At 46.7% G+C, this 13,971-nt stretch overlaps 1 protein-coding gene across 6 annotated transcripts in view; it reads right to left on the reverse strand.

Moving 5' to 3' along the window:
* PPP2R2B (protein phosphatase 2 regulatory subunit Bbeta) overlaps positions 1 to 13,971 on the reverse strand; it is a 522,252-nt gene that overhangs the window by 47,344 nt on the left and 460,937 nt on the right. For all 6 annotated transcript variants that reach the window (XM_042250618.2, XM_042250619.2, XM_042250617.2 and 3 more), the window contains one exon: positions 12,379 to 12,543. In XM_042250618.2, the coding sequence (XP_042106552.1) occupies positions 12,379 to 12,543 (165 nt within the window). The remainder of the gene's footprint in view (positions 1 to 12,378; positions 12,544 to 13,971) is intronic.

Genomic DNA, 13,971 nt, shown 5'->3' on the forward strand with positions numbered 1-13,971 from the left:
GGGAACTGTATGCAATGGAATTCTGTGATTATCCTTCTGGATGTTAGAAAAAGATCACACTCTTTCTCCTGCTATCAGATATACCCAGGAAAAGGATTTGGGAAGCAGACAGACGTGGGCTCAAAACTTGGGTCTTTCACTGTGATCTGGGGCAAGTTTCTTTCTTTCTTTTTTGAACAATGTTTTGATGGTTTCAGGTGAATAGCGAAGGGATTCAGCCATACATACACATGTATCCATTCTCTCCCAAACCCCCCTCCCATCCAGGCTGTGGGGTAAGTTTCTTTACCTCTCTGTGCTTCATCTGTAATCTGGAGTTACTAAAAATCAATCTGGTTTGGTTGCTCTGAGACTTAATTGAACTACAGAAGGGCTCAAAGCTAATACTCAGACCCTTTCACTAGATGCAGCTTTGGTGGGGAAGATGGAATTTCTGATTTAGATTGTTAGGTTAGGCATCCAACTTTGCCCCTTTCACACGGAAAACCAAGTTGTTTTCCCACTGATGACACTATTCACTAACACATCTCAGACTTTCAGGCTAAAAGTGCTTATACCTTTTGCCCACAGCATGGAAAAGTCAGACTCTGTGCACACCAGGCCCGTGACAGGCAGATTTAAGTGCACGGCAGGGCTGCTGCTGACTACCCCTGGACAGCCAGCCCATCTTGATTTTATCTGATGGAGGGAATTTCTGTGGCCATGTCTCGAGCTGCCTATTTGCCAGTGTGGAATGGCCCTGGGGCAAGGATAGAATGACGCTGGGAAGCACAGTGACCAGTAGAGCAATACAAGAGGACAGGTGCCATAGGATTGCCCATCACCACTGCTTAGAGGAGCCCTGGCTCCTCACTCTGGCCTTCAAGACCCTGTGAGGCCAGCCTCCCCTCCTGCAAGTCCCCAGCACAAGCCACTCCCTGACAACAGGATGGGACCTCTAGGGCAGGTAATGAGTGGGGCTGCTGCTGCTGCTAAGTCACTTCAGTCCTGTCTGACTCTGTGCGACCCCATAGATGGCAGCCCACCAAGCTCCCGCATCCCTGGCAGGTCTGGCCAAATGATGAAGAATTAAGATGTAACCAAGGAACCTGTCCTGTGTCATCAAACACTGAGCCTGGTGCTCACACAGCCATTGATTTCATCCAGCAGATGTGCACTGGGAACCTTCTATGTGCCAGGCAGTCAGTCTGCTAGCTGCTTTGACTTTAATTAACTAGTTAATGTCCAGAGATTTCCAAGAGACCAAATCGTATACTCACTTCTCTGCTCTCACCTTTCTTGACTTCTCAGAAGCATCTGACACAATTGATCCCAGCATCTTTCTGAATCATTCTCTTCTCTTGGCTTATATGCCTACCACTCCCTCCGTCCAACTCTGCTCCTCGGTTTTTCTCTTACCTCCCTAGCAGCTCATCCTCAGTCTCTTATAAGAGGCTGCCCGCTTCTCCCCCGACCCCACTGGTAAATGCTTGGCCTCCATCCTGGACTCTGCATCTGCACCTCTTTCCTACAAGGCTTTAAAGACCATGAGATACTCATGACTCCTGCATTTCTATCCTCCAGCCCAGACCTCTTCCCTGACTTCCAGACTCAGGTATCCAACTATTATCAGACTTCTCTAACTGGGTGTATCACAGGCATCTCAATCTAAACATATCCAAAACAGAACCCTTGGTCTTTGCACGTCAAACCTGTTTCTTCCTGTCTCATCAGGGTATGTTACCACTATACCCTTGGCAGCTCCAAGCAAAACCTCCCTTTCTGTCACCTCTCCACTTTCAGCCTCTCAGCAAGTCCTCTCAGCCTGACCGCCTCAGTAGATTCTATGTGCATCCACTCATCACCCCATCACTACCCCTATCACCTGTCACAGCAACTATCATTTAATTCTGGATCACGGCGTGAGCCTCCTAACTGGTCTCAGTGCTTCTAGGCTTGCCAATCTTTTTTCAGAATTCTTTTAGGACCATAAACAGAGTATTCACTTCCCTGCTTAGAGCTGTCTATTAGCTTCTGTCACACTTAGAATGAAACCCAGCAGTCTGGTCTCCCCATGAGGCTCCCCATGCTCTGGGTCCAGTGTACATTTTCAGCCTCACCCTCCACACTGGTCCCCAGCGCATCAGTCTCCAAGCACAGGTCTTTTCACTTCTGGGTACTCACACACGGTTGTTCCTGTGTCAGGGTCTTCCTATTCTGGTGTTCTCTGTTTGGCTCCTTTTGATAATTCAGGCCTCAATTCCAAGACTTTCCCTCACCACCCCAGGGAAATAGCATTGCACCAGCAACTGTTCGGTCCTTTAATTTTCTTATAGCTTCTTTCAATGTCAGAAATTATTAATACTTCACTCATTTGTATATCTTCTGCTAGAATGAAAGCTCCCTAAAGGCAGGAATGAGTAGGTGTTGAATAAATCTTAGCTGAATAAGTGATTTCTAGAGTCCTGGTTAAGAGGTGTGTGTCTGGATCAAACCCCAGTTGTCACTTGCTCTCTGGTGGCCGTAAGAGTATCATTTCCTCTCTTAGCTAGTTTCCTCATCTATCAAATGTGACTAATAATCATCTGGCCCCCATAGGGTTGTCAGGACCTTGGCTTACTCTCTTAATATTGTAAATGCCTCTGAAGTTAGCTGTGATTAAGCCTGCTGCCATGATTACATAATGACCACGGCTACTTCCCACCCCATTCCTGGTCTTAGTAGACACATGTGGAAGGGAAATAAGACAGCATCACCTTTGCAACCATAACTAACATGGAGCTCTTTCACGGGCCAGGCATTGTTCTAAGGCTTCACGGTGTCTTCTCATTTAATCCTCATAAGCTCCATAATAAGGTAAGTGCTGCTACTAGTCATATGTTATAGGTGAGCAAATATAGACACAGGTTAAGTAACCTGTTTAAGATCACCCAGTTAGGTCATGGATGTCGACTGACAGTGAATACCACTTTGATTTTCCTCCCCTGATTTGGCCCTATCTGTGAGTTTACTCTCAGTTTAGTTTGACAGAAGGGAAGAAACAAAGGTGACATGATCTGGGCTGTGCTTCTAGGCAATGCTATAGAATGAATGACTGTGGCCCTTTACATTTGTATGCTGAGGGTCCACTGGCTAAGACCCCACACTCCTGATACAGGGGGCCCAGGTACAATCCCTGGTTGGGGAACTAGATCCCACATTCCAAAACTAAGAGCCCACATGCTGCAATGAAGATCTCTCATGCCACAACTAAGATCAGGTGTAGCCAAAAAAAAAAAAAAAAAAACAAAAAGGAAATTCTTACACTGAAATGTAACGCCCAGTGTGATGGTATCTGAAGAGGGGTTGGGGAGGTGATTAGGTCATGAGGGTGGAGCTCTCATGAATGTGATTAGTGCCCTTATGAAAAAGAGACTCCAAGGTACCTCACATCCTTCTGCTGTGCAAGGACTCAGCAAGAAGATGGCCATCTATGGACCAAGAAGCAGGTCTGTACCACACACTGAATCTGCTAGTGCCTTATCCTGGACTTCTTAGCCTCCAGAGCCAAGAGACAAAGGTCTGTTGTTTAAGCCACCCAATCTGTGGTATTCAATCACAGCAGCGTGAATGGACTAAGACAGGAGAGTTCATCCTAGGTTCCACACTGCCTTGCCCATCCTAAGGACCTAAAACAGGTGCTGTCCAGGGTGTGTGTGGAGGGAATCCCTTTTGTCCATCTTGAAGCTGCGGCACCCAGCAGGCTCTCTGGTTAGCCACCAAGCTTCTTCCAATTAAAGAAGTAAAACTGCAACCTTGGGGAGAATCTGGAAAATAGAAAAACTGCCTGCATTTCAGTGCCCTGACATCATCCCTTTCATGAACAACCCCTTGTCCTTATCTTCACACTGCTGAATTCAGGATGGGTTTGTAACCCTGCATCCTGCTTTAACATTTATCAAAAGCCTTTCCCAGCATGTTCCATCTTTAACTGCGTCCAAAGGTCGCTGGCAAGTCACATCTCTATGGCCCTTCATGGAACCCCTTTCTCAATTCTCACTCCCATTTGAGGATTCCACTTGCTAGTTTTCTTAAAATGACTTGTTTAAATTGAAGGAGAGTTGATTTATAATACTGTGTTAGTTTCAGGTGTAGAGCAAAGTGATTTAGTTATATATATACATATATATATTTCATATTCTTTTCTGCTGTAGATTATTACAGGATATGAAATACAGTTCCCTGTGCTATACCTTAGGTTCTTGCTTATTTTGTTAAATCTACTTTATATTCAGTGGTGTGTATCTGGCAATCCCATACACCTAAGCTTCTGCTTTTCTTATATGCTGTTAAACACTGCTTACTCAGGATGCTTATGCATGATTTTTGAGTAGGAAACAGACCTCTTAGCACCTCATCACCTCTAAAATCAGTTCCTGCCTGTATGCATGTTAAGTCGCTTCAGTCATGTCCAACTCTTTGAGACCCATGGACTGTAGCCCACCAGGCTGCTCTGTCCATGGGATTCTCCAGGCCAGAATACTGGAGTGGATGGCCATGCCCTCCTCCAGGAAAATCAGTTAAAGTCCCCTTTATTCAGAGAGAAATTATGCTTCCACACCACATGAAAGTACCCAGACATCATCACCAGAGAACACCTGGGGAGGTGCAGAGGCTCCACGTACAGGTCTTATTGCCCCTGTCCTCTGGTCCCCACCTCATTCAATAAGAGCCACAAGCACTCTGTGCTCATGACAGGTTGGGGTTGCACCAAGCGCCCCAGGTCCATGCCCACTTTTCACCCTCACCACCTTTAGGAAAGGATCAGCGTTGGCAGCCTGCTCAGGCTGCCTGTGGCGAACAAGCCCGGAACCCACCCCTGGATCTGTCAGCCCCAGGAACTGTGCTCTGGATTATTTTCAGGTCTTCTACGAGGGGCCAAATTGTGTACCCCCTCTGCCAAATTCTTACATTGAAGTCCTAATCCTCAGGGCTTCAGAATATAACCACATTTGGAGGTAGGATTTTTAAAGCTGTAATTAAATTTTAAAAATGAGGTCATGAGGGTTGACCCTAATCCAGTATGACTAGTGTCCTTATAAGAAGGACATTTGGGACCCAGACACATGCAGAGAGAAGATGACATGAAGACACAGGGAGAGGATGGTCAGTAGCAAGCCAAGGGGAGAGCCCTGGAAGACAGCCTTTCTCCACGGTCTTCAGAGGAAGCCAGCCCTGGTGACGCCTTGGTCCACGACTTCTAGCCTCCGGAACAGGGACACAATTACATTTTGATTTTTAAGTTGCCCAGCCCATGGTACTGTTATAACAACTCTCACAACTGAAAACCCCTTCTTTCAACTGCCTTTTCCCACCTGCCTGCCTTTCCACCACAGTTGCTCAGTGAAGCCTCACTTATAGCTGGGCATTATGCTAAGTGTTAGTAATGCAGTGGCAGGTAAAAGAAATAAAGTTCCTGCCTTTATGGGGGCTTCCCAGGTGGTGCTAGTGGTAAAAAGAATCTGCCTGCCAATGCAAGAGATGTGATAAGAGGCAAGTCCGATCCCTTGGTCAGGAAGATCCCTTGGAGGAGGGCGTGGTAACCCACTCCAGTATTCTTGCCTGGAGAATCCTGTGGACAGAGGAGCCTGTGGGCTATAGTCCATGGGGTTGGACAGGACTGAAGTGACATAGCATGCACAGATCCCTTTATGAAGTCTACATTCTAGTCAGGGAGACAGAGAAAGAAAAATGTCTATAGCTGAGAACTAAGAAATATGTAAGGAAATAAAGTAGGGTGATGTAGTAGAAATAGAGTGAAGATAGGGAAACAGAGAAGTCCTCTTTGAGAGGTATTTTCCCAGAGACCTAAAAAAATGAGAGTAGTCCAGACAAGGGAGGGAACTGTGGGAGGGCATTTCAGGCAGGGGAGAGGCTGTGCAAAGGGCCTGAGACAGGAAAGGGCTGAGTGTGCCGAAGGTACAGAAAGCAGGCCATTGTGGTCAGATTACAAGGGATTGAGGATGGAAAGGTGGACAGGGACCAGATTCCTGTGGGGCTTGGAATGGAGTTTAAATTTAATGTCTCTCTCATTTCCTTGGTTGTCATTCACCATATCTGGCCAGTTTTTTCACTCGACTCCTAATTGCTGTTTAGTTGCTAAGCGTCTGACTCTTTGCAACCCTATGGACTGTAGCCTGCCAGGCTCCTCTGTCCATGGGATTCTCTAAGCAATACTGGAGTGGGTTGCCATTTCCTCCTTCAGGAGATCCTCCTGACTCAGGAATCGAACCTGTGTCTCCTTCATTAGAAGGTGAACTCTTTACCACTGAGCCACCAGGGAAGCCCCAACTCCCCAAACTCACACATTAAAAGGGAAAAGCAAAATTCAGCTCAGCCCCTGCTGCTGCCATCAGCACCCTATTGTTTCAGGCATTAGAATCTCAAACTGCAAACACAACCCTTGTCACTACTGCCAGGAGCCATAGAAAAAAAAAATCAAGAGATGAGGAAGAGAATCATCCTTTCCAACCCCTGCTGAGTATGCAGAGTGAGGGACATATGGAAATTAATATATGCAGCTCTGATAGCACGAATCTCCTCGGCATTTTGATTAAACACCGACGGTTATTAAATACCCTCCTTCTCAGAGCTCATCTCCGAAAGCCAATGTTGCTTTTCATTTTGAACTCTGATGAACTGTCTCAATTCCGTTTGCACACCCAGGCTGAACCATGGTCTGCGGAAGGCTGGCGTTGGAGGAGGATGGAGAAAATCAATATGAAATGTCAGGCGCGAGGTCAGATTGAACTTGTTTTCTCAGCTGGCGGGAGCTGGGGCCGCCACTGCAGCAGCCAAACAAAGGGAGATGCTCACCGAGGAAGGTCGGCGCTTTGGACTGAGTCAAGAAAATGAATTTCGTTCGCTCCTTAATTAGATTAGGAGGCTGGCGGCTGGCAATTCCTAGTGCTGTCGGTGTTTGGATGGGGCGCGGGGAGGCAAGGATGCGGCAGGGGTCTGCAAATGGCCGGCTAGCTCCTGGCCTCCCTAGGGACTGTCCACTGGGTTCTGCTTCTCCAGGGCTGCGTGCGACCCAGACTGTAGGGAGGAGCAGCCTCCAGGGACACCTGGATGTGTGGGTTCAATGATTCTCCCCAGTATCTTCCTCAGGGAGCTTCTCCATCTTTAGGCACAAGCCCAGAGGTCACTGCCTTGGGTTATAAGGTCCTTGTTATATCTCTTCCCAGCACCACAAGCCTGTTTTCATACCACTTATTACAGTCGTGATGTCATATCTATCTGGGATTCTCTGATGAATGCATCTTCCTTCCTCAGACAGTGTGATGGTTCATCTTATGCATCGACTTGACTGGACAATGGGGTGGCCAGATATTCGGTCAGACATAATCCTGCAGCTTTTGGAGGGTTGTTTTTAAGTGAATTTAACATTTAAATTAACAGACTAGGTAAAGCAGATTGTCCTTCCTAATGGGGGTGGGGCCTTATTCCATCAGCTGACGATCCGAATAGAACAAAAAGCTGACCCTCCCTCCAGTAAGAGAAAATTCTGCTGCCTGACTCCTGCCGGCATGGACATCAATTTTTCCCTGCCTTCGCTGTTGAACTGGAACATTGGCTCTTCTTGGACCACAAGCCTGCCGGTCTGTGCATTAAAAGTACTTCCTCAGCTCTTCTGGGTCTCCTGCAGGCACACTGCAGGTCTTGGGACCTGTTGGTCTCCCTAATTGCATGACCCAAATACTTCTAACAATTATTTCATATTTATATACACATATATAATACACACATACACACATGTATGCATATGTATGTGTGTGTATATATATTATACATATATATGTGTAAAAGATATATATTTCCTACCGGCTCCATTTCTCTGCAGACCCTCACCAATACTGACCTTGAGCTCCTAGAAGGAAGAAAGCAGACCTGGCTTTGCTCATCACTGTGTCCCAGAGTCAGGTACTACTGGACCTCACATATAGTTTGTGGTCAATAAGTACTAGTTAAATAAATGAATAACGGGGCTTACATATCTGTATCTGGAAGGAGGGTTGGAGTTTCGACCTCCTTGAAGCCGCCAGCCTCAAATCGGGGGCAATCAGGAGGAGTATCTGGAGAAGGACATGGCAACCCACTCCAGTATTCTTGCCTGGAGAATCCCATGGACAGAGGAGCCTGGTGGGCTACAGTCCATGGGGTCACAAAGAATCGGACACAACTGAAGTGACTTAGCATGCACGCACAGGAGGAGTAACTTGTGGTAACAGCTGCTGACGTCTGCTGACTTCCATGCGCCTGACTCAGGGCTTGGCTCTTCGACACGCAATGACAGTTGCTCCTCATGAATAACCAGCCCTATGAGACAGTATTTATTATCTCTATGTTCAAAGGAGGAGCTTGAGATTCAGAGGGATTCAATAACCTGATTTGGGGGGTCACGCAGCTGCTGAGTGTCAGAGCTGAGTTCTGATTCTGAGGCTTCTGCTCTAAGCCATTCTAATTCTGGAACTTTCTAAGGCCTTATCCTTTTTCCATCTTGAGTTCACAGTTCACCGAGCCTTCTAGGCAGTTTCCTCCTCACTATCCAGCCCTTGTGTGAGTCTGTCTGATGCCAGAGCCCAGGCTGGTATCTGCCACACTGGGCTGTGAACACACCTGGTTTCTCGTGCCATCTCTGCCATCCACTTTGGGTTGGTGGCCCTTTAAGCCCAGTTAGACGACTCATGTCACCTCCCGTACAGCTGGGACCATGTCCCAGACTGGTCCTCACCCCCTCACTCTCTTTCCATATGTCTTCTTATGAGTCCACAATCCACATGTCATTTATTTCAACCCTCAGGCATAAATTTATTTATGGAATCAATATTTACTGAGCACCTGTTTGTATGTCAGTCCTTTGTGATACAATGTGAGCAAAATATTGGGTTAGCTAAAAAGTTCACTTGTGAGGTCAGGGAGGAGGAGGACGAGGATATGAGGGTGCACGAAGTAGTATAGGAAGCCATAGATAAATGTTGCATCTTTTGGAAATGTTAATTTTGTTTGAAATTTGGGGATGGGTAGAATCCCAGGGACGGGGGAGCCTAATGGGCTGCCGTCTGTGGGGTCGCATAGAGTCGGACACGACTGATTTGACTTAGCAGCAGCAGAAATGTAAATATTAAATTAAGTGGAAAGTAGTCATTTTATGGGAATAAAATGTAAAACCTATGTGAAATTTTCAGATGGAAAAATAAGACTTCAAAGAAAATCGTCTGTGGTCAGCATGTCCCCTCAGGTGTTGGGCCTCTGCCAGGTGTGTGGCGTTTTGCTTTTGCTGAGAGGCCAGGCCACCCAGAGCACATCAGAGAGGCTGAATTGCTTTTCACTGCCCTTCCTTCACAGCAGCGAGGTTCATGGTCTGGCTCTGGGAGTGCTATACCTGGTGCAGAAGTTTAAGAAGGACTAGCTATCAGAGGAGCCAGACTCTGGGTATAGAGCAGGTACTCAGTGAATGAATGAATGGAGGCATAAACTTTTGACGCTGATATTCAACTACTGACTTGATATAAACCTTCATACCTATTTGACCTCATTTTCTCCATATTCCTCTTTAACCCAAACCTAACACTTCTTGCTAAGACTCTTTAAAGGTGCTACATCACTTCCTAACTTCAGGTTTTTGCTCTGAAGGCCGTGCCCTTGTGTGCATGGCCAAAAACACCCTTCTGTCTGTTTCTCACCTAACCAAATCCTACTTGTGCTTCAAATGACTCCTCAGCCTCTGCCTCCCCACTTTGAGGTCTCCCTCCAATGTCCCACGCCCCTATGAATGTCCACGCCCCTAATTGTCTCCACCACTCATTTGGGTGTCCAGGGTACATCTTGCCCCATCAGCCAAACTTGACATTGCTTGAGTGTTGGGAGATGTCTTACCTTTCCATTGTACCCCTCAGAATGCTTATATGTAACGGACAGATCACAGATACAAGAAGATTGTGTTGAAGACCTGCCAATAAATTTTAGTCTAGATCTGCGGTTCTCAGCTAGAAGTAATTTTCACCCCAGGATATTTCACAATGTCTGGAGTCATCTTTAGTTGTGAAAAGCCTTCTACAATGCATAGGACAGCCACCTCCACCAAAGAAAGAATCCTGTGCCCTTAATTTAACAATGCATTGTTAAGAAATCCTTGTGTTCATTACAGGATCTTCCTAACCTCTTTCCTTGTGTCCCTTTGTTCTCCCAGACAGAACCCAATATCCATCCTTCTTCTGCAGTCTAAGCAACTTCTCCAAAACAATAATTGTAGTCAGATTAGTCCTCTGGTTACTTTAGTGGCTGTTTACTGAGTTTGAAACAAAATTTAAGTCCATTATCATGGCCATTATGATCAGGCTCTCGCATTCCTCCTGAACTTCACGTGTTCCTTCTCCAAGTCATTCTTTAGATACCAGCCATATCAGCCTCCCTTGTTGGCTCAAAGATCGATATCAGCACAGACACTAACAAACATTGATAAAGCATCTATCACGAGCCAGGTACTAATTTAGGTGCTGGGGAAACAACAGTGAACAAAACAGAACAAGTCCACGTCCTCAGGAGCCAATAGTACAGATCAGTAGTCTTCAAGAGAACCTTCTGCAATGAAGGAAATGTCTTAGGTCAGTCTTAAGTCAGCACCGTCCAATATAGTAGCTACACACGACTACTGAGTACTAGACATGTGGAACATCTGAATCAAAATCTTCCAGAAGCATCAAATACACTTAGTATGACACATCTCATTAACAGTTCTTAATGATTATCTCATTTAAGCCCTGCAACAAACCCATGAGGTGGGCGATATTATTTTACCTATTTTTCATATGAGAAAACAGGCTCAGAAAGGTAAGGGAAAGTTGGACAAAGTCAGATGGCTAATAAGAGATTAGCCTGGCTCTGACCTGGGTCTGTATGACTCCAGGATCCACATGATCTACAGCCCACCACACCAGTCAGACCAGCTCCCCTGGGCAATACTCCTCACAGCAAAGGAGTACATGGACATGATCAAAATGATCCAGATGGTCACCCCACTCCCAGCCACACCTCATACCCCACTCCCAGCCACATCGTCATTTCACTCACGTCACTAGGAATTGAAATGAAAAAACTGGGGCTTTGGGGGAGAGAGGGCTTCCTTCCCAGTTCTTCACGGCAAGCTGCAGTGGCAGAGCGGCCCCGGAAGATGGTGCTGGCCAGATACACAGATCCTGTGGCTCCTGAGCATCTTGGGTGCTGCACGTTCTTTAGCCTGACCCTGGGTACGGATGACGGCGGCCCTCCAGTAACCTTTACTCCAGGAAGTGTTTTCTTTTCTAGAATACCTCTCCACTAGCCCCAGGTCCATCCTGTCCACTACACCTGGTTCTTGCTTCCCTTGCTTACATTGGTCTTAGCCTTTGGCCGCCAACCACTCAGCCCCCATGAGTTTGGAGCCACTGTGTGCCATCAACACCATGAAAACTCCAGCATGACCCCTAGGCCTGTGAGCCTGGGGAACTCGACCCCACCCCCCTCTCTGAAGCCCTCCCGAGTGCCCACTAGAACCACTGCGCCTTCTAGGGTGCTGCTTCTCAAAGCCTCACCCTCTCCACGAAGCTAATAATCCCTGCCCCTCAGCTGCTCCTTTTTTTTAAAAAAATTGAGATATAATTGACATATAACAGTATATTCGTTTCATGCAACATAAGGACTTGATATATGTATACAGTGCAAATATTTACGTTCAGTTAGCATCCATCACCATGCAGAGCTGCAGTTTCTTTACAATGAGAACTCTTAAGATCTGCTCTCAACAACTTCCAAATACACACTATAGCATGAACCTAGTCACCCAGGTGCGATTCTCGATGCCTGTATATTCGCAGGCTCCCCCACTGTCCAGCAAGTCCAGCTCATTCTACTGCCAAGATCCATCCAGAACCCACCCACTCCTCTCCACTTTTATACCCTGTCCTTGTCCAGGCCACCCAAGTCTCCTGCCTGATAGCACAACCCTCTCTTAACTGGTCTTCCCAACCCTGCTTCTCGTCCTCAGGTTCTCGTTTCCCCAGAGCTGCAAGAGGGATCTTAAAACGTAATTCAGATCATATCACAATGTGATGATGACAGGACTCATGTCTTATTCACCTCTGTATTCCACGGCCCAAAGCCAGTGTTGGTGGGATTCGACATGAGGTTTTCTCTTTACTCAAACACCAGACTTGGAGCTGACTCCCGAGTCAGGATGACACATGTGTAGTTTTCTTACTCCTGGTGTGTCTGAGGTGGGGAAGGACAGCAACGCCCCCCAGGCCCTCCTGCTGCTTCTTCTGCATGTCAGGGGCCGGCGGCGCACCCACTCCATCAGCCCCGGGGCGGCTGGCTACTCACACTTGGTGTGCCGGTCACACAGCGCCGACGCCCGCATGTCACACAGCCGGATCGTCCCTTTGCTGCTGCTGTACACGAAGGTGTTGCAGTGGTGGGGGTGGAACTCGGCCGCCGTGATCACCTCCGTGAGCTCCTCCATGTTGGCTGGCTTGATGTCCACGATATCTGGCACAGACGAGTCAAGGAGGGGACCACGGGGAGGGGTGCCTCAGCGGTGACTAAGCATCGTCGCTTTATCTAGAGGAACAGGTCAGCACTGAGCACACGGAGGATCCTCATCAGGACTCTGAGCAGACAGGCAGCTATCACTGGACCCACGCAGATGAGGCCCAGGGGTGTTCAGTGGCCAAAGGCAGAACTAGACCTCAGGTCTCCCCAGGCCCTGATTAGGGTTCCATCACCCGTAACATGTAGATGCTCCATCCACAGTAATGTTACCTGCTCATGCAGTCAGGCTAAGCTGTGCCAGGCTGCAAGGGCTTTCATTTCTCATTTTACAACAGTGGTTAAGAAACCAGTCCCATCACAACTAAATAATTTGATATATTTGAAATTTTAACCAAACTCCTGGGCTGATAAATTATATCTAGGGCAGACTGTGAATCTTCTCCCACAAAACCCCTTAGATCTTTAGAGAGGGTGTGGAGAGAAGGGAACCTTCCTGAACTGTTAGGTGGGAATGTAAATTGAGACAGCCACTATGGAGGTTCTTCAAAAAACTCAAATCAGAACTACCGTATGACCCAGCAGTCCCACTACTGGGCATATACCCTGAGAAAATCATAATTTAACAGGACATGTATACCCCAACATTCACTGTAGTACTATTTACAATAGCCAGGACATGGAAGCGACCTAAATGTTCAATGACAGATGAGTGGATAAAGAAGATTTGGTACACATATACAGTGGAATAGTATTCAGTCATAAAAGGGAAAGAAAGTAGATAATTTGTAGAGATGTGGGTGAACTTAGGGCTGTCATATAGTTAAGTAAGTCACAAAGAGAAAAGGAAACATCATATACTAATGTATATATGTGGAATCTAGAAAAATAGTACTGATGAGCCTATTAGCAGGGCAGGAATAGAGACACAAATGGACAGAACGGACTTGTGGACACAGGGAAGGCGGGGTGGGGGGGTGCAAATTGGGAGAGAAGCACTGACATATATACACCCCATGTGTAAAACAGACAGCTAGTGGGAAGCTGCCGTATATCACAGGGAGCTCAGCTTGGTGCTCTGTGATGACCTGGCTGGGTGGGATGGGGGTGGGTGGGAAGGAGGCTCAAGAGGGAGGGGACATAGGCATACTTATAGCTGATTTACTTCATTGGACAGCAGAGACTAACACAAAATTATAAAATAATTTTACTGCAATAAAATAAAAAAATAATATGTCAAGGAAATTATAATAATAACAGCTGCCACCATTTACTGAGCACTGACTAAAGGTCAATCGCTGTGCAAAGCACGTTGTGTGCTTTCTTTCATTTAATCCTTATAACAGCTCTCTAATCAACACTTTACTTATCCCTGTTTTTTAAAGGGTGGAAACAGAGTCTCAGAGTATGTAAGTAACGTGCCCCAAG

Source organism: Ovis aries, chromosome 5 (genome assembly GCF_016772045.2).
Source record: "Ovis aries strain OAR_USU_Benz2616 breed Rambouillet chromosome 5, ARS-UI_Ramb_v3.0, whole genome shotgun sequence".
Taxonomy (NCBI): Eukaryota; Metazoa; Chordata; class Mammalia; order Artiodactyla; family Bovidae; genus Ovis; species Ovis aries.